A 20,163-nucleotide genomic window follows, 5' to 3' on the forward strand; every position below is an offset into this window, starting at 1 on the left:
AGGTTATTACAAGGGGTATGGCTGAAGCCACAGGCATGTCCACTGCATATGTGAACCCAACATATACCCTGAGAGGAATGGAAACGTGTGGAGTCAGAACATGAGTTTATTAAAGAAGCATGTTATCATGTATGCCTAATAAAGGGCCTGCCACAACATAAAGTAGAAATGATTGGTTTATTATTCAGAAATGAAAGATGAGCAGTACAAGTGGAAAGCTTTAGAGAACGATGTTACAACTATGCAGGCAGCAAATACAATTTAATATGGTCACCCACCTTAGTTTTGAAGAGTAAGAGTCCCTAACTACCCAGAGCTTAGAGAGTGAGAGCAGCAGTTTGCCAGACTCATACTGAAAAGAAAGAAGGGAGTATGCCTAATGGAACAAGTGGAACACAAAAGTCAGGGATCTGACATATGTGAAAGTTAAGTTTTCCACTTCAAAATCCCATGGCAGCAAGGCAATAGAGGTCTCTCAGCCACTCCTTTGGTCCATGGTCATGTGCCTGATTTTTTCTTAAAGGATGCGTCTAAGAGAAGTTTTAAAAAATTCATTTCATAATCCTACTGATTTAGATCATAGCACTTCCCTCTACCATCTTTCCATTAGAAGGTGCTTTATAGATGTCTTCTACTGAAGAGTGCACCCCATAGTCGCCTTTCACTGGACATAACTTTACCTTTTTTCTTTTTTAACTTTGTGTGGTACAGTTCTATCTCTTGCCTGTGGAAGCTGAAGTGCAATTGAACTTAAAATGACTCTTCCATCTGTAATCATTATTATAGTAAAAACAAAACACGCAGCACACTGTTTATTGAAACGGAGATTGCCTGACATCACTCTCAACCTTTGCCGACACAGAGAAGCAGCTCTTATCATGAGATGGTCCAGAATGACCATCACACCAGGGATTTTGCATCCTAGATTTTAAGTCCTAATGACTTACATTAAACTTGCATCTCCATGACTGTGCTTTGTGGCTTGTAGCCTATTGTGCTGATTATTACTTAAAATGAAAGCAAGAGCCATTAATTTAGGACACATATCCATTTCAACAGTTTCAGAGGTACAGACTTGCACACTATTCAGATTAGTTCAGAAGAAGAAAAAGTTTCAATAACTAGTTCCACACAGAAATAACTGAACACAAATGTATATTCAAACTCAGTGTGAAAATAGTAATATTTACATAAGCATTCAGTAAGGTGCTCTTCCTCATCTTAAGCTATTTTGCTGAAGACCTTCACTGAACAGTCAAGTTGAATTTTTTACTCACAGAAAAGCAACCAACAATGTTGATCATTAGGTAGTATCACACACAAGGAGGGGCAGGATGCTTGTGAATGCAACCTGGACAGCAGTGCAGAGTATCATGAGCAAAAAGATCACATTCTACACAAAACGCACACTGGCAGACTTTACATATATAGACCTACAAAAAAGAAAGATTTGAAATTTAAAAGGTTACATTACAGCAGATATTAGCATTCTTTCTTGTAACTATTGCCTCATGTACTGAACACCTAACATAGATTTATCTGCTATGATCATAATGCATATTATTTTAAGTTGCCCTTCAGTTTGTGTTTTTGTTTGTTTGGTTAGCCACTCAGAGCTTTCAGGCACAAAGTAAAACACTAAAATGTTTTATTTCATTTAACAATATGGACTACATTTTGCAGCACAGCACATCATGGCAGTTGGAATATTCCAGTGCACTGAACTAGTCTTGACAAGGTGGCACTGTGAATATTGAAGCTCACCCCCTTTGTCAGCTGATGCTGGGTAGCAGGGACAGGTGCTTCAACAACGAAATCCCTGCTTTATCCCTGCCCAAACACCAGGAACAAACCCTCAAACCCAGTTTTCAGGTGGATTGGTTTTCTGGAGAGAGCCACAGGCAGACAGTTGGACAGACAAGTGTGTGATGCACAAAGGAACCCTTTCACCAATCTATGTTGGTGTGGCATCAACTGGACAAAGTTGGGTCAGGTCTGGCCTGCCCAGCTTGCTCACACAGGCCTTGGAAATACATACCAGGTCAGACACCTCAGCTATGATTAGGTCACAGATGAGGGTTTTATTGAGAACTGACCTGGCATTCATGAACAGGACCACATGGTGGGAAGGCTGGTATAGCACAGACTTACATCGCTACCACTCCATAAATATTTTGGTTGATCAATAATTGACATTTTAACAAATGCACCACTTTGCTTTTAATTTGAATGTTACCATATTAGCAAAACTTCTTTTATATATCAGGAAAGAGCCTTGATGTATCAACTAGCCCAGACACATTTTTATAGCCTGCAAAGAGACAATTCTAAACATTAAATATTTCTGCTCTCTGATGTAAAAGTTATTACCTTTGTTTACATTGTATTAAGTATTAAACATTCAGTAACAATTTTTTTAGGGGGAAGAGAAGGATGTGGACAAAAAGCATTACTTACATGGAGAGCAAGCAAATATAATGTAATTTATAGGTTGAATGCTGAAGACTTACATGCTGATCTGTAATTTGTCCTTGGCATCCTTGGCAATAGCTGTTTAAAAAGAATATTTACGAAGAGATTTTAGAGAGACTAATTAATACATATTTCATGTTAAACCTCTACTTCTCATGCCTTAAGTTATGGGTGGAGAACATTTTGGGCCTCTTACACCCCAACCACCAACTTTGACAAGTGGGCAGGGACCACCCACCTGTCAATCAGCTTACATCATGATGTAAGGTGACTGGTAGGTGGACAATCCCACCCACCTGTCAAAGCTGATCCACAACAGTAGGGAGAGGGGTCTGCTTCATCACCACATTCCCCCCAGAAAACACAGTGGAAAATTAGCAACCAATACACCGCATGGTGTCAGCTGATGGACACGTAGACATGGTTTGGGGCAAATGACCTGGTGAGCCAACATTCACCCAAGGGCCAGAAGTTCCGCACCCCTGCCCTAAGTATATATAACAGAAATAACGCATATTCTTCCTCTATTCCTGCCTCCAAAGGGAGTGCTTTGTTGTCTCCCCTTTGTTGCCTTACAGAGTGTAAACCCTCTGAGGTAGGGACCTGTTCTCTGTGTTTTGTAAAGTGTCATGTGCATGCATAGGGCCTAAATAAACAGTAACAGTGCTGCTGCTATTGTGTTTATAAAGCAACTATTACCCTAATAACAGAATATAGGATCAGAACCAGTTAATCAAATGCCAGGAATGTGCTGCAGCTATTACGGGTACCTTGCAACTTCTGCACATTTAACTTGCATCCAATCAGCTTTACATGCTTGGCCCCCCTAAATACCATTTTCTTAAAGTGGGTGGAAAGGGGGCGTATGGGGAAAAAAGACTTTGGCAATGCCACCTGTCATTGAAACCAATGTGTTTTGACCATATGCAATTTTGGCTTTATGCGTTATCCCCAGAACGTAACCCCTGCCTGTATAAGTGTTACCTTTAATGGGGGCTTACGATGCACAGAGAAATGTCCAATAGTCCAGCCAAAACAGGGATAACCCGTGTCTAGCAAAGAAGATCCCTCACATGTTCCTACTTTCAGTTGCGTCAACACAAAAACTGCATGATTATATTAATGATATTGTGGCATAAAATATTGGGCCCTGTGAAATGACAGAAGCTGTAACTGTAAAGAGCTGAAGTTCTTTATTTTAAAATATTCCAATTAATAACACAAATTACTGTATGAGAATATTGCCTCTCTGGTCACTCGAGAAAGAACAGAAGTGTCAGTTTACCACCATACAATCACAGTCCCCAATTTGCTCATAATAATGAACACTTATATCTGAAACAAAAACCTGTTTCCAAAATGAATGACTGATGATGAGTTGATTGACACAAAAATGGGGGGGGGGGATGTTGTATCACAATTTGCTCGTATTCCAAGCAAAACATTACCCTGTCATCTTTTTAAAGGAACTAGAACAGTGGTGGAATCAACACGAAATAATGGTTATTTAAAAGAATATGGTAGTCAAACCCAAAAAGGTGATAATCCTTGCTCTGTTTCAGTAGCCGCAAGCTCCAGAGCCATTCTTGGAAACAGCAGAAATGGGAATTATGAAAATTTCCCCCTCTTTGGTGGGGAAAATCCCCCCCCCCCTGCAAATGTACCATTGTTACTATATGTTCACCATGGTGCTGTGGTCTGTAGGCAGAGATAAAGCTATCAACTCATCACATGCTGGAAACATTAACCCCTGGTATTCAGACTGGTTATACCAGGCATCTTTTACGCACCGTTCTCCTATATACTGTTCCAGTGGGACTTCCTGAAAGGCATCCAAAGGAAATAGGTGATGGTAAGATCGAGCCAGATGGGGTGCTGATACTAGTGTAAGACCTACAAAAAATTATCAGCGTATTTATAAAGGGCTCCTGAAAAACAATTCTCAATTATCCTTTTTAAAATGTAGCTTTAACTTATTAACCCACTTAATAGTATTTCAAACTTTTGCTCCCCTCATAAAATTTGTTTCACATATATAGCCTTACGGATGTAAAAAGTATGCAAATTCTGCTCTTCACCATGGAACTGTAAATGACCAAGGTTTAGTTCTGGGTGTCACTTTTGAATGCTTGGAAGATACGAACAGAGTAAAGGAGTGCTTTTGGTATGTACAATGATACTTAATTCATGATCAAGAGACCAGAACTAACCCTCTATCTGTGACTAATGTGAAGGGTTTCTAGATGAAAGGATATGACTTCTACACAGGTCTGATCTGTGGCAACATTTCGTTTAGAAATTAAACATTGGGGAAACTCACCAACTTCCACCCCAGAAAAGAAATTGAGTACCAGGAATGCCATAATTGCCTCACACATTGAAGCTGGATAGCATGCACAATTGTGAAGTGTGTGGCTAAATCACAGTGGATGCAGCAAGAGTCAAGACTGGTGGCTTACTTTTCTGTTTTCCCAGCTGGGGGTTGGGTGGGGGTTGGCACACACACACACCCAATTATAATAGACAAAGATAAATACACTTAATTACTCACCACAAACTTTGCACTCCACAGGAAGCTCACAGTATTTGGCTCTACATTGGGGGCAGAAATATCCTCCCAGGGTAAGACCTGGATCATTGCTGTTTTCTAGCTGCCTGTAAAGAATAACATTTCCCCCACCCTGACAATGTTGCACAGAAACATTTTGAACAATTTGAAAAGGTTTGTTTGTAACGGTGAGAAATGGCATTAGGCCTCAAAGTTTATGGTTAAGTTCTTGGAGAAGCCAGTATGGCTAAAGAAATCGCAACGCTTTGTCAAGCACTTGAAGAAGAGTTGCATTTTCTAGCAGTGGTGCTTCATCACTGACATCAGTGCTGTTTACTGAGAGGGGGAGTGGTGAGGCCAGCATGGTTCATGGCTGCTCCCACTGGTGCATTTGTACCACACCAACCTCTCTGCTGCCTTTCCCCTCCCCTCCCAGTAAGTCACTTGAGTCCATTATAATATCACAGAAGAAAGGGTGGCTGTTCTGCAATGGAAAGACATTGAGATCTCATTCTATAGCTAAAGAACTCTGCATTTGTTGTGCAAAAAATCCATCTGGGAAGACCCATACGGACTCTGTCCTTAAGAGTTCTCTCTCATACAGAAAGTCGGTTCAACTGAAATTCTAGCAATAATAAAATTTACAATGAGTAAAACCTAGTTTTAGTTAAACAGAACTGAATACCAAAATCTAGACATATGGGGAAGAACAGCTGCACAGCCAAACCTGCCTTTGATGTTTCCACCAAATTATTTCTGAATGCTGAAAGAGACTATGAGCTGCTATTAAAATGATATTTTCCCTTACACTACTAGAGCTATTGAAGCAGTAATTTCAGATAAAATGCTGGCTGCTCAATGTACTCATTCAGACTTTTAAACCGCGGTCACCGGTCCATGCTGTGTCTAAACAAAGCAACCCATTACTTACGCCATGCTAAAAGATGGCTTTGCGTCCTGATCAGTCAAAGATGCAATGGTGTGCTGAGGAAAGCCTAGGGGAAAAGAACAGTCATAGTTCTGAGTCACTAGTGTGCATTGATTTACATCCTAATATAAGCCACTTTACCATGCTGACACACAAATCTCTGTGTGGTCGGCCTGGACCATGCCATCACTAGGTAGATAGGGCAAAAGGTATGTTACAGATAACTGAAAATGGTAATAACCTGTAGTTAATAAACAATAATTGTCTAAAGCAGTGGTTCTCAAAGAGTGTGGCGTTGCACACTGGTGTGGCAGGAGAGGATGGCAACTGTGAGGGGAAGATTCAAGGATAATTTTTTTAAAAAAAATTTATTTTAATTAAACATTTCAGTGTGGTATGGATATACAACTGGAAACAGTATCCACACCTCTCTTCAAGAGTATTGGCTATTCTTCTATAGTTCTCCACAACATACTGTTGTGAACAAGGATTTTCAACTCTGACAAATATGAAAGATCAGAAAATGGAAAGGGATCTTTGTGTTTGAGAGTTTATCTCAAATTAGACCTAATACAGTCGTACCTTGGTTGACAAATGCCTTGCAACTCGAACATTTTGGCTCCCGAACGCCACAAACCCAGAAGTGAGTATTCCTGTTTACAAATGTTCTTTGGAACCCGAAAATCCAACTGCAGCTTCTGATTGGCTGCAGGATCTTCCTGCAGCCAATCAGAAGCTGCACCTTGGTTTCTGAACGTTTTGGAAGTTGAACGGACTTCCAGAATGGATTCCGTTCGACTTCCAAGGTACCACTATATTATAGGGTAGTTGTGTTCTGTGTTATAAATCAAGCACTGCTAGGAGTTATTTCTTTTTTGTTTTACAATGCATTTCTTATCAATAAAAAATGCAGTGTGGCACAAGCAAATTTTTGTTCTTACAGTGCAGCTCAAAGTTTGAGAACCACAGGTCTAAAATATCTGCAGAATACAGGTCAAGTGAAATATTACCTAGTATGGCAGGAGATAAATTATGCCAATTACTTGCAACCACAATATAACACTGAAATCCACCAGCTCAGGATAGGTGGTCTTTAGCACTATCCTAATTGCTTGCCTCTGGATTTAGAGTAAACAATGCTGTGTTTTCAATACCAGTATACCAAAATATTAAACGACAATTTCTTACCCATACGAATAAGCGAGCTTTCAGAACTTGAACTAGCTGGTGGTGGACTGACATGGTGCATCAGAAGTTCCCTATAATGGCCTTCATCTAAAATGACATGATAGGTTCCTGCCACACAAGGAAACAAAATAAAAAATTAATTAACTGAGAGCAGGAGTTTCAACAGTTGCTCATCTGGTTGCCAGTGGTGAGTAAGAATTGTCAACAAGTGACCAAGGAAAGGAGCCCTGCAAAACGAACTAGTTCTCTTTCCCCCCTTTTAGGCCAAACCTGACACAGGTATATGTGGGCAGATTGGCGAGTAAAAATACATGTCATCTAGTACCTTGTGGACCTAATTGTGAGGCTTATTGAGAGTACGTCAGAGGAAAGGCTGCAATGGTTTAACAGCAAATGAAACGTTTTGCACTAATTCCATCACAGCGCAAGGAGATAAAAAGGTTTTGAAGTCAATAGTCATTTAGATAAGCCTAGATAACACTGACTATGTAAAGATTAACTATTTATGAAATTTTCCTTCTCTGTTGGCATCAGCTTTTAGTGATTTGTCATCAAAATATGTTAGATGCAAACAGTTTTTATTTTATTTAATCCAGACAGCTCTTTGGGGGAAATGCCAGGCAAAAGCAGCTAACAATCAAAACCAAAGAAAGATTTAAAAACCTGATATATTTTTTAAAAGCTAAAAACTACAGTTCAAAATTACAGTCAGACCATCATCCAAATTATAAACATCACAGCTAGAAGGCCAACTGAAAATGCAGGCCTTCAGGGCTTTTTCCATTTAGTTCATGGTTCTCCCTCTCACTCAGACACACACACACACACTCAAATATATACATACCACCAGTTTCCCGGGCAAGTACAGTGCAAACTCGAACTTCAGCAGAAAGGCCAATAATAGACACTCTGATCTTAACTGCCTTTAAACTCTTCGATATAAAAAAGAGAAAACACATGCAATAAGAGATCTAAAAAAAACCTATAAAATGCACAAGGCTTTCAGGATTCTGTGACAAATATTTGTTTCAAGCATGTTAAGTATCTCTGCATCATTCCAAATGTCAAGAAAGTCCAGCATTCATTATGGATTGTTTTAATAGAAGAAGAAAAAAGCAAAAACTTGTGTACCTTAATTAGATCATAAATATTGGAAGGATCACATGTGGTCAGACTGCTGAATATTACTAAGACTTCTCTGCTTGTATGCCCTGGCATATGCCTAGAGATAATAAAACACTCTTTTATGTTTGTGACAAACAAAAACAAGTGCCAAAACAATCAAATGCAAGACAAAGACCCACTTCTACATAAATTATGTGAGAAGATTATTTTACACTGACAGCAATGAAACTTGTTTTGACTCGGTGCAGAGAAGATGTTGCACACACACCCACGCACACACCCTACTGACAGACAGACAGACAGACAGACAGACAGACAGACAGACAGACTGAGAAGGCGCATTTATGCTCAGTAAGTAGTTTGATGGTTCAGCCAAGGCTGTTGAAATAGGGGAGGGGAATCAGTGTTGGACATATGGGCTTTAAACATTTACCACTGTAACTTAGCACATGCTAATGTCCAGGATAATTCTGTAGCTTGCTTTGAGTTGCTGCAGCATCTTCAAATTGCAGAATGTCCAAGAGCCAGGGTGGGCAATCTCTGGCTAAGTCTTTGAATCTGGACCACAGCCTGCCCTCTTCAATGCCACTCACCATGTAATTAGTAATTAGCCTTCAGTCTTAGGAAAGAGGTCCCATTTGCACAAATGGAATCATTCTTTTCCCTGTGACTACTTACTGCATGGGGAGGAAGCTAACATTCCCCTCACCCCATGCACAACCCCTCCCCCCAAAAAATCTAAGCCTAAGTGCCACACTGAGGAGAGGCAGTGAAGGGAGGAAGAGAGAAGAGAGAGAAGGTGGAGAGATAACATAAGTGACTGTTTTTAAATGGCTGTGTGAGAATTGGGCTTGTATGAATGTGTGTGAATGGGGAGATAATTTAAATGGATGGGTACATGTGAATGGGGGGGGGGTGCAGTTTTGTTCCCGATATGCAGTCCCTGGAAGTCTACCCAAGACTCTAGCAGAAAGATCTTGACAAAGAGGAACAATCTAGTTCTTGAACAAAATATTCTATCATTGGATAAAAGAACTTCTAACAGGAAAGTCTAGTATGAAACTACTTATCAAGAAATTTGATTCTATCACCTGTGGCCTGAATACAGAACAGGTTCTTATCGCAATATAAGTGTTAATTAGCTAACCAATGCTAGGGTGTTTATGGTATCATCAACACTGCTCTGGGAATGGTCACTGTAATTATTTTACATGCATTTAAACTTTAACACAATTATCAGACTGTATTATTGCATTTTATTTCCTTCTAACCTAGTTTACACTCTGCCTCTCCCCAAACCATGAGTATAAACATTCCATACATCTGATGAAGTGCATGAAAGTTTATACCATAATAAATATACTAATCTTTAAGGGGCCACAAAACTTGGCTGTTTTTGTTGAAGCAGATTAATGAATTCTGAAAAGGGATACTTGATTAATAAATCATTCTCCCTGTGATTATAGTCAGATCGATCTCCATGGTTACTAAACAAAAAAAAAGCACGCTACAGTAGCCTATATATACTTACTTTAATGTTTGTGCGGCCAAATTTAAGGCATTATATAAAGATGGCTCTCCTAGACAAGACATATCTACAGCTTTTTTCAAAGCAGCTGTGTGTTTTCTTGGATTCCCTATGAGGAAAATCACTCATTATCAAACATCAGAAAATATCTGAATTAAAAAACAAATAGTCCGACATAAAACACTGTTTTTATTAGCAGGAAGGTAGGAAAATACAAAGGAAGTAAACTGACACACATTCATGCAATATCAACCCATGGTCTGGCATTATACCTGTAGCTGAACCAAGACTATTCCAACAATGCTCATCAAGTCTCCAGGCACCCCAAGCCCACCTTTCATGAAAGCTCAAAACAAGTATTTTTCATGCTTTCCTTCTCCTTTGCCCCAAAAGGGTCCTCTAGCCATCCAATCAACTAGTTTCCCTCATTCAAGCCCTGCTTCATCTTTGTCCAGTGTCCATTATGCCTAAGAAATGGGGCCTGCAACAAAATGCTGCAATCTAGACTAGAGCAGCCTTTGTCAACCTTGGGAACTCAGATGTTGTTGAACTACAATTCCCATCATCCCTGACCACTAGTCCTGCTAGCTAGGGATGATGGGATTTGTAGTCCAACAAAATCTAGGGACCCAAGGCTGACAAAGTCTGGTCTAGAGTGATCCTGTTCACAGCTCCAGTAAGCCAGCCAGTCAACCACCCCCTTCTCCAGAAAACCTTTCCATTTCCTCCACCCCATTTTCTTTTACAACTGATTCTCAACATTCTGGGACCGAGAATGCTTAATCTTCATTGCACTGGTTTCTTTTGGGGGGTGTACATATATACAACTAAAACAGTGGTTCAATGCTTTATTTAAAATTTTAGAAATTAAAAGCTTACATTGGGGACATGTGACATGTGGCAGCCAATCAACACTGAGCACATCTGGCTGCTGATGCAAATTTGCAAAACCAAACCTGTCACCGTGCCCACCACATATATACACTTACGGTCAATACCATCCTGGAGAAAACTTTATATAAACAGCACACAGTGGATGAATTTACAGAGTTGCCCTCAAGTAAAGTTTCATTTGTACATAGTCTAAGGTAGAAACATTATAGGGAACATTTTCTTTAAACTTGCTACTTCCCTCCAGCAACTATCCTTAAATTTCCAGTGTATTTTTAAAGTTCACACTGGGTCAAAGTCTGTATCCTGTTTATTATAGCAAGAATGGCCAAATATAGAATATATTATCTGTTTTGCTTTTTTAAAAAAAATGGCAAGGCCATAATAATGAATCTCTTCTCAGTATGAAAGAAATAATTTGTTCATACCTGAAAGCTCAGTAAGTTTTTCAGCTCTTTTGCCCTTAGTCACAATAATGCCAACCTGCCAGAAAGAGGTCTGCTATTAATAGAGTCACAGAGTAATGAAGTCTCGTTGAACCCAACCATGTTTTCCAACATACAGAGGTGGCAGCAGAGAGCCAAGAATCATTTGCAGAGCTTATAGTAACAAGAGTTACTTGAGATGCAAAGAGCAACAAGAGCCACCTAGCACTCCTGCAGCTTCCCATCAAAACATGTAATGAGCAACATTGCAGGAATTCGACATAGCAGAGCTGGATAGTTTCATCTCCCCCTGCCTTTGAATTATGGAAGCCATCGCTACTTCCGCTTACCCCATGACATCAACAGCTGGGGATAAGATTGACCAAGAGCTATAAATATGAAATATGTGGGGGAAAATGTTTATGATGTTTCCGGTAATCTATATAATTAGTTCTACTATATTTACAGCAGCTTTTATTCCATAATCGTGATGAAGAAACAGAGTTTGACTCTGCAAATTTCAGAATCTCGAGAGTCTCTGCTTTAATATTATTATTATTATTATTAGCCACTTCCTAATTAGTTTCTAGCTAGCCTAGGTGGATGTAAAGACAGGCTTGATGGGAGGTGATGCCTGATGAAATCAAAAGCCTAGGGAGGGAGGGGAAGGGGGAAAGGAGGGTGGTCAGAGGCTTCATTGCACTGTGTCATTTCTTGCTCTTGCCCATAGATAACAGAAGCAAAATGAACTGTGCAAAATCATCAAATGCATGCTCATTTATATATGCTGCAGGACCAAACCCTATTCAGGCATTATAAATCACATTATTATTAATCACATGGATTAGAGAGCAAAGTCCACCCACTGGCCTGACTCCCAAGTCCCCTTCTGATGTCCAGCCTCTACTGGCTATGCATTGGAAGACGGCCCTGTGATTTGGAAGCATGATCGCATAGAGCTCCAAATCATGGTGGCAGACTGTGTGCATAGAGCAGGCTCTCTTCTTCAGACATTCTCCAATGCACAGGCAGGGATGAAGATATTAACCCCCTCATTTAGAATGCTGAAATGCTTTGAGCTTTATTGGCAGAAAATTGAATTATCCCAGCACAACATTTTTATTATTTAATTTTAACATAAATCATGGCTTTTATTTTGACTTTAGAATGTTTTTAACTCACCAATATGCTAATAGTCACACTTAAGATTGCTTTTAGCTAAACATTCAAAGAGGTGATTATTTCTAATCCGCAGCAACCATCTTCAGCACAGTGTACATACCTGACTAATCGGATTTTGGTCAAAATATTCTTCAACAAAATATTCTAGTAACTACAAAAAGAGAAATATCATTAGAGCCATTAGTTCTCAAGTGTTACTTTACATTGCGCAATTTTATGAACATCACAACAGTCATTTTATACCTAGTCATCAAAAAAGACAAAAGCTTCTTGTTGTCTAAAAAGTATGCATAAGGACAACTAACAAAAAACAAAGTTGTGGTTACCAGCGTTATTTCCAGAGTGACGTTAAGGTCCATTTAAACCTTATTTTGAAGACAGTTATTGACTTTCAGGAGGAATTTGAAAACATTCCCGTTTCATGCCTGAAAGACACTGTTCCTGGAAACCCTGTGATCACCAGATGAGAAAGGGAAACATTTGTTTCCTTCCCCCCACCCTTCCTTCAAGAGGTTCTAGGTGATGTTTGCTGTATCTAATCACACCCAATTCATCCTCCAAACCACTCTGTAAGGTACCTTGGGCTTAGACATGGGACTTGGCCCATGGTTATCCAGTGGGTTTCAGAGCTGAGCAAGAACCTGAATCTGAGTTGTCCCAATCTGACATTTTATCTATTTTCAGTGATTTCAGTTATCTTAGAGAAATGCAAGCTATCAAGAATACCTTTAGGGTACAAGTTAGCCTGGTAGGTTTTAGATCTTGGTCTTCCATTGTTCTTGATCCATCAACCACTACATATAGGTGACGCATCTACATATGGGTAAGATATTTTTAGGGAATTAAAATATATTTTAATATAATATTCATAAAATAGAATATCAGGCCAATATGATACATACCTTTTCAAAAGTAATCTAGGGTTCACAAATTATTCTAAATGCACACACAGGTTTTCAGTTACAGGTGGGTAGCCGTGTTGGTCTGCCATAGTCAAAACAAAATCGAAAATTCTTTCTAGTAGCACCTTAGAGACCATTTTCGATTTTGTTTTGACACAGGTTTTCAGGAATTGTGGGCTGTTGGCCCTTTCTTTCAGTTACAGAAATATATCTGAAATCTATGCATACTTGGTTTTGAGTGGTCCCCATTAAATCCATGGAACTTACTTCAGGGTAAATTTACACTTCTGGCTGTTTGCTTTTCTCTTTGTGCTGGTTCTGGGTTTTTGTGTTTACTGACAGTATTATTTGCTTTTAAGCAGCACACAGCATTGAGTCAAGGAAGCCTCTGGGGTTGCGGTGCTCATCTCGCTCTACAGGCCACGGGAGCTGGCGTTTGTCCACAGACAGCTTCCGGGTTATGTGGTCAGCATGACTAAGCCGCTTCTGGGGAACCAGAGCAGCGCACGGAAACGCTGTTTTACCTTCCTGCCAGAGCAGTACCTGTTTATCTACTTGCACTTTTGACGTGCTTTCGAACTGCTAGGTGGGCAGGAGCTGGGAATGAACAACGGGAGCTCACCCCGTCATAGGGATTAGAACCACCAACCTTCTGATCGGCAAGCCCTAGGCTCCGTGGTTTAGACCAGTGTTTTTCAACCTTTTTTGGGCAAAGGCACACTTGTTCCATGAAAAAAATCACGAGGCACACCACCATTAGAAAATGTTAAAAAAATTAACTCTGTGCCTATATTGACTATATATAAAGTAATTTTTCAATTTTTCCCACGGCACACCAGGCATCATCTCGCGGCACACTAGTGTGCCACGGAACAGTGGTTGAAAAACACTGGTTTAGACCACAGCGCCACCCGCTGTACTATATACTTCTCACTTATTCCCTGAAACCCATATTTTCTACTAATCCTGCCCTGACATTCTCTTACGACATCCATGGGTTGTTGTGGGTTTTTTTTTTTTAATGATTCAATTCAGATACATTACACCCAAAATCCAAATTGGTCGACCACCAAAGCAGAGGACTAATGATAATTATAAAAGATACAGAGGGTTATATCCAACAAAGTTGTCCAGTGCAAGAATCTCTTCCCTCCCCCCTACAAATAGATTCTGGGATTCCCCCAATCCTCTGAAGCAGATTGGGGGTGGGGTAGGGGGAGACCTTTTCATCTGTTGCTGTGCCTCTAAGGACATTAAACTGGTATAATGTTAAACCGTTGCTTCATGACCCATGCTTTTAAGATTCTTGTTAGCCATCCTGGGTCTGGTCAAGAGGAAGAGCGGGGCAGAAAAATAAATTATATTAAAAAATCCAATCAATTGTATGTAATCAAAATACATTTTTTTATTTATTAGTAGTCCAATAACATCACAAATAAATGTCTCAATGTAAAATTTGCACACAGCGTAAAATAATAATAAAGTAGAACTTTTCTCACGTCTTTATCCTAACTGAAGAATCCAGTATTTTACTATAACATCCCAAAACCAACTCTAAAAGCTGGTAAGCTGCAGTCACAACCCCACAGTCTTTATCGAAAGCACTTAAGCAAAGCTAAGACTTGTTTAAACTTTATTTGCTTTAAACAGAATCCAACTTCCCTCAACCAAAAAACAACCAGAGCTGCCTTTTGTTTAGGTTGACTTCAGATTATCTCTGTGAACTTGGATGGCTAGAATTTCTGCTATGCAATTTGAAGTTTATTGACCTGTCTGCTTGAAGCTCAAAGGTCATATGAACATGCCTAAATAGTTCTAGTTACAGGTAGGAAGCCGTGTTGGTCTGCTGTAGTCGAAACAAAATAAAATAAAATTCCTTCCAGTAGCACCTTAGAGACTAAGTTTGTTACTGGTATGAGCTTTTGTGTGCATGCAGGTATTCTTCAGGTATCTGAAGAAGTGTGCATGCACATGAAAGCTCATATCAATAACAAACTTAGTTGGTCTCTAAGGTGCTACTGGAAGGATTTTTTTTTAATGCCTAAATAGATTATAGTTAAATGTCACTGCAATTTTACAAGAAGGTGTGTATGGTGTAGGGAGAGTTTTTCTCCCTCTCTCACAATAACAGAAGCCAGAGTTATCCAATGAATCTGAGTGGTGAGAGATTCAGAATGGACTAAAGGACGTACTTCTTCACATAGCACATCCTCAGACTATGCAATTTGTTACCACAAGATGACGTGATGGCCACCAACTTGGGTAGCTTCATGGAGGACAAAGGCTCTCAATGGCTATTAGCCACGATGGCTATATACGACCTCCAGGATCAGTTGCTAGGGCACACAAGCAAGAGTGCTCATATCCCTCATGTGGGATTCCCATACACATCGGGTGAATTACTGTGAGATCAGAATGCTTTACAAGATGAACCTTTGATTTGATCCAGCAGGTCTCTTCTTGTTCTTATTACTGAATGATAGTAATAATAGATATTACTGCCCAAAGCAAACTGCAATCTAAGGAAAAACAAGTGGCTGACTATGCTCTTATTAGGCATATGAACGAGACCTATTTCATATACAACTTCACAGCAAAATAAGTTTAGAGCCAATTAGAAAAAGAGAACTTACCATCCCAAGTCGAACTTGCCCATGATGCTCAAAGATTCTGCAAAGTAAAAAAAAAGTTAACTGCTAATTGTTATAGCATTTATATATTATAGCATCAATATATACAATTATTCTCACTTGTGAAAAACAGATTATATTCAATGAATCATATTTACTTTTTTTTAAAAAATGGAAGTCTAAGAGCATATTTGATTTAAAAAATTATAATTATGCTGTGAAGAAGGATATCAGAGCCACATTGTAATCCTTGCCTATAACATCATACAACCTAAGTAGAATGAAGTTAAGATTTGAATTTAAACTCAAATTTTTTCACCCTTCTCCTTGTAAGATTGCAGCAAAATGCAATTTATTCTTAAGTGTCATTCATAGTGAATTCCTACATTGTGCAGCTTAGTGATTACCTTTTTCTTTTGGCCTTAAAAAGAATATCCTCTATGCTGGCTTTCAATGATCCAGATTCATCTTCTTTAAGAACTTCCCTAGAAGCAACAAAAATAAAGTATAATGTACTGTATATAGATAACAGAAGACTACAATTCTTAAACAATGGAAGGGGGGGGGGAGAAATATAAAAGCTTACCAAGTTCTTTCATAACCCCCTTCCCACCGTTTGGTTCTCTCTGGTTCATCATCCATTTCTCTTCCAAGTTAAGAAACTAATAAGGAAAATTATTACACTGTAATTTAAAACTATACTTTGAGATATTATAATAGAATTTATGCTACAATAAATAATTAAATAACACACATATGTACAAATGGCTACATCTTGCCAGGTTCAAGGTTCCTGAACAGTACATAAATCAGAGCAATCAGATGTAATTCTCAGCAGAAGCCCTTATGAAACCCCATCAGCTTTTGTGGTCTTCAAGACTCAAGGACTCCTCAAAGCTCCATCCAGTACTAAAAACTAGGAAAAGGAGAGGTATTTGATGGGAAATGATTTATAACATCCTGATTCTGCTACATCAGCACACATCACTACTCTGGTTGATCCGGAGTAGGGGTCCCAGCCTGGCTAATTTCTGGCTACAAGGAAATAAACTAGATTTTTTTAATTAAAAAAAATGCTCGCTTCAAGCCCGCCCCCTGCCCTCCTCTTAGGAAGTGGACAGAACATACAGTAAGCACTTTTCAACCCTTACCCAAATTACTTTTTTTAAAAAAGAAGAAAAGAAAAGAAAAAGAAAAAAGAAAGAAAAATCAACATGAAAATAAAGAAAAGGATAACTAGGATAAAATGACACTTCCACCACCGAAAACTAAGATCACTGCCACATAGCACCTCTAAACTCTCAAGAGCCAAAGGCAGACAAGTATAACTACCTCAGCTGGTGGACAAGAACAAGGTTGGGGTTGGGACAAAAGCGCCTCGTTCTCACAAAGTCTCCTGGCTCAGGAATAGGCTAACAGCTCTCGAGGAGGTTTTTTTTGGGGGGGGGCTGTTCTTGCCACCTGCCTTTATCTTTCAGGGGACAGAAAGGACCCAAGAAGAGGAACAGAAAAAACCGCGCGCCCAAGAACCGAGTCGCATGCACTTCAGAGCCTTTCTAGGAAAACCATCTCTCTGGCTAAATGTTCCACACTTTAAACATTCCGGCGGCAGCGAGAATATTGAGAAGAAGAGTTCCGCCGTGCAAAGAGCTTGTCGCGGAGAAAGAAGGAGAAAAGAGCAGGGTGACTGACATAGATGTGGGGCGGGGGGGGGGGGGGTATGTTTCTGCGGCTATGGGTGACGCAGCCTCACCCTCTGGCAGAAATTAAAACCCACACTTTGCTACAGTCTGCGTTGCAGCAAAAACAACAAAGCCCTGTGGTATTTTAAAGGCTGACAAAGGACTCTCTTGGTCTTCAAAAGCTTATGTCATAAGGAACTTTCTCAGTTTCTTCTTTCACGTCCCTGCCCCCAATGTGGGGACTCTCGGACTCTAAATGGGCAGGACTATTTTTAAACGTGAAACTAAAATAATGAACGGTTCAGGTGAAATAAGACTCCTCTCTTTGCTGCCCTTTTGTCTTGCAAGGGGCGTGGGAATAAACTGGTGCAGCTGCTATGCTATGGAAAGCTATTACTTCCTCCAGTCCAGAGAAACGCAGAGATGCTTCTCTTTTGCTAACGCTGCGGTTTAAGCCTACCTGTAGTGTCTACAGTGTTGCAGATCATGCCTTGTGACATGGAAAGCCTTCCTCGTCATCCAGTAGGTACTGTATTTTAGAGGCTCGTAACTCTGGGGCGCCTTTCAGGGTGGGGAAAGTTCTTCTAATCACACAGACTTTATTCCCCCTCTGAGCTTCACCAGTTCCAGGGCTTAGCAGCACACCCTCCAACATTTCACCTATGAAAATAGGAACGTCCCATTCCATAATGATAATTTATACTATTTATACCCGACACATCTTACTGGGTTTCCCCAGCCACTCTGGGCAGCTTCCAACATATAAAAAAAAAACATTAAACATTTAAAAATACCCTTCCCTATACAGGATTGCCTTCAGACTGCTCGTGAGTCGGATAACTCCATATTCTCCAACATTTCTCCAATGAAATTGGGAGATCCTAAGGAAAAGTGGAACATTCCAGGATCAAATCAGAAACCTGGACGGCTTCTCTAAATCAAGGACATCCCTGGAATATAGGGACATTTGGAGGGTTTGCTTTAGCAGAGCATGTAGAAATCACAGGTTCAACTCAACATCTCCAGGCACAGCTGCCTGAAAACCTGTAGAGCTGCAGCCAGTCAGACTGAGCTGAGCTTAATGGACCATTGATCTGATTCATTATAAGGCAGCTTCCAATGTTCCACTGGTCAGCTGGTTCAGAACTATGCATTGCTTAAAGCAGGTGTGGGGAACCTTTGAGCCAGTTTCTCTTTAAGTCAAGAGGGGCCCCTGTAGACTGCTGGATGTTGCTGAACTACAACTCCCATCATCCATTGACATTGGGAGTGCTTGCTAGAGCTGATGGGAGTTGTGGTCCTGCAACATTTGGAGGGTCAACCGTTCCTCCCTCCTAAAAAGACAGAGAAACCAGTAGGAGAACACTTCAATCTCCCAGAACATTCTATAAAAGATCTCAAAGTAATTAATACAAAGAAATTTCAGAAATAGACTGGAAAGAGAAGTTGCTGAATTGCAACTAATCACCAAACTTAAAACCATGGAGAGACCTGGTCTGAACAAAGACATTGGATTCTTATCTCATTATACAAGACAAAGCTATCTTTAGGCATCTCACCCCTTTGCCTTTCCCTGCAAGACCAATTGCAGCCGTTAAGAGTCAACAGGTTTTCCACACCTATCAGCTGATCACTCATTCCCACCACCCTTCTGAGTAATACCCCTCCCCACTCCCTCACTATATTTAAGGGTCTGGTGACTTCTGTTTCAGTGTATCTGAAGAAGTGTGCATGCACACGAAAGCTCATACCAAGAACAAACTTAGTTGGTCTCTAAGGTGCTACTGGAAGGAATTTTTTATTTTATTTTGTTTTCCCTCCTAAAAAGAAACTGGTACAAATTAAGCCTTACATTAATTAAGTATACTTAATCAAGTATATATCTACTCACCTCCCTTCTCTACTCCAATATATTCATAGTCTGTTTTTAAAAACTTATATCTCATCTACTTTTCAGAATAAATTCAAGGCAGCTAATAATAAAAACCAGTTAAAATATAAAACCATTAACAATTCAACCAAATTATAAATCAAAATATTAGCATCTCCAGCTTCCATCAACAGAAATCCCAAATGTGCCTTTCCTAATCATTTTGGACTTTCCTGAAACTCATCACACCATCAGAGACTGGGATCACCTTTTCCCAAGAAAGGTGTTGCTAGCTTTCAATTTCCCAAGGACAAGAGAGTCACTAATCACAGGTGAACAGACTCTGTAACAGAGCATTGCTTTAACAAATAAGAGATGGGGCAGGATCTCACTTTAGCCTTTTTATTGTTAAAAAGTGTTCTTTTTTAAGTTAATAAAACAGGACGGCTCAAAAATGGTATACGTCTATCAACAATAAGTTTATTGTACTTGCCAAAGGCCATAACATTTCATGACAGTTTACTTAACTACAAACAAAAAATTATACTGGTTCATATAAATATAATTAATTAATTCATTTTCTTTCTTTTTGTCCCAATCATAACATTAAAGAAGGCAGACAGTAACTGCTCCCCCCAAAAAACTTTTATTATATCTGCCTTTTTTCCTGCTTATTATCTCATTCTGGAATTCATTGTCAAAACATATATTTGGCATTTGCTAGTCTATGACCGTAATAAAGTTTATTATTATTATTATTATATTTGGCACAAAACGTATCTGGGCACAAAA

At 39.6% G+C, this 20,163-nt stretch overlaps 1 protein-coding gene across 3 annotated transcripts; it reads right to left on the minus strand.

The window, feature by feature from the left end:
• Positions 1-158: 158 nt before the first annotated feature.
• LOC117054934 (general transcription factor IIH subunit 2) lies at positions 159-17,372 on the minus strand. Of its 3 annotated transcripts, XM_033164172.1 has the most exons (17): positions 17,152-17,252; positions 16,919-16,922; positions 16,406-16,481; positions 16,227-16,304; positions 15,823-15,859; positions 13,014-13,100; positions 12,388-12,438; positions 11,109-11,163; positions 9,793-9,898; positions 8,268-8,358; positions 7,981-8,068; positions 7,137-7,244; positions 5,952-6,015; positions 5,024-5,127; positions 4,263-4,365; positions 2,511-2,550; positions 159-1,433 (listed from the first exon to the last, which is right to left on the minus strand). In XM_033164172.1, exons 3-17 carry the CDS (start codon positions 16,459-16,461, stop codon positions 1,314-1,316), a joined length of 1,188 nt encoding a protein of 395 aa, XP_033020063.1. In that variant the 5' UTR covers positions 16,462-16,481; positions 16,919-16,922; positions 17,152-17,252; the 3' UTR covers positions 159-1,313. The 3 variants fall into 3 exon arrangements, with proteins under 3 accessions (XP_033020063.1, XP_033020065.1, XP_033020064.1); XM_033164174.1 differs by lacking the exons at positions 16,919-16,922; positions 17,152-17,252 and adding an exon at positions 17,342-17,372; XM_033164173.1 differs by lacking the exons at positions 16,919-16,922; positions 17,152-17,252 and adding an exon at positions 17,285-17,325.
• Between the last annotated feature and the right edge of the window lie 2,791 nt (positions 17,373-20,163).

The sequence above is a fragment of the Lacerta agilis genome, chromosome 11, assembly GCF_009819535.1.
Source record: "Lacerta agilis isolate rLacAgi1 chromosome 11, rLacAgi1.pri, whole genome shotgun sequence".
In the NCBI taxonomy this organism is placed as follows: domain Eukaryota; kingdom Metazoa; phylum Chordata; class Lepidosauria; order Squamata; family Lacertidae; genus Lacerta; species Lacerta agilis.

Bases quoted from the DNA above. Each gene is read 5' to 3' on its own strand.
- LOC117054934 (XM_033164174.1), bottom strand. From the start codon at position 16,461: ATGGATGATGAACCAGAGAGAACCAAACGGTGGGAAGGGGGTTATGAA. The intron at 16,305-16,405 runs GTAAGCTTTTAT...TGTTGCTTCTAG, and splicing joins GGGGGTTATGAAAGAACTTG to GGAAGTTCTTAAAGAAGATG. The intron at 8,069-8,267 runs GTACACAAGTTT...TTTATATCGAAG, and splicing joins ATATTTATGATCTAATTAAG to AGTTTAAAGGCAGTTAAGAT.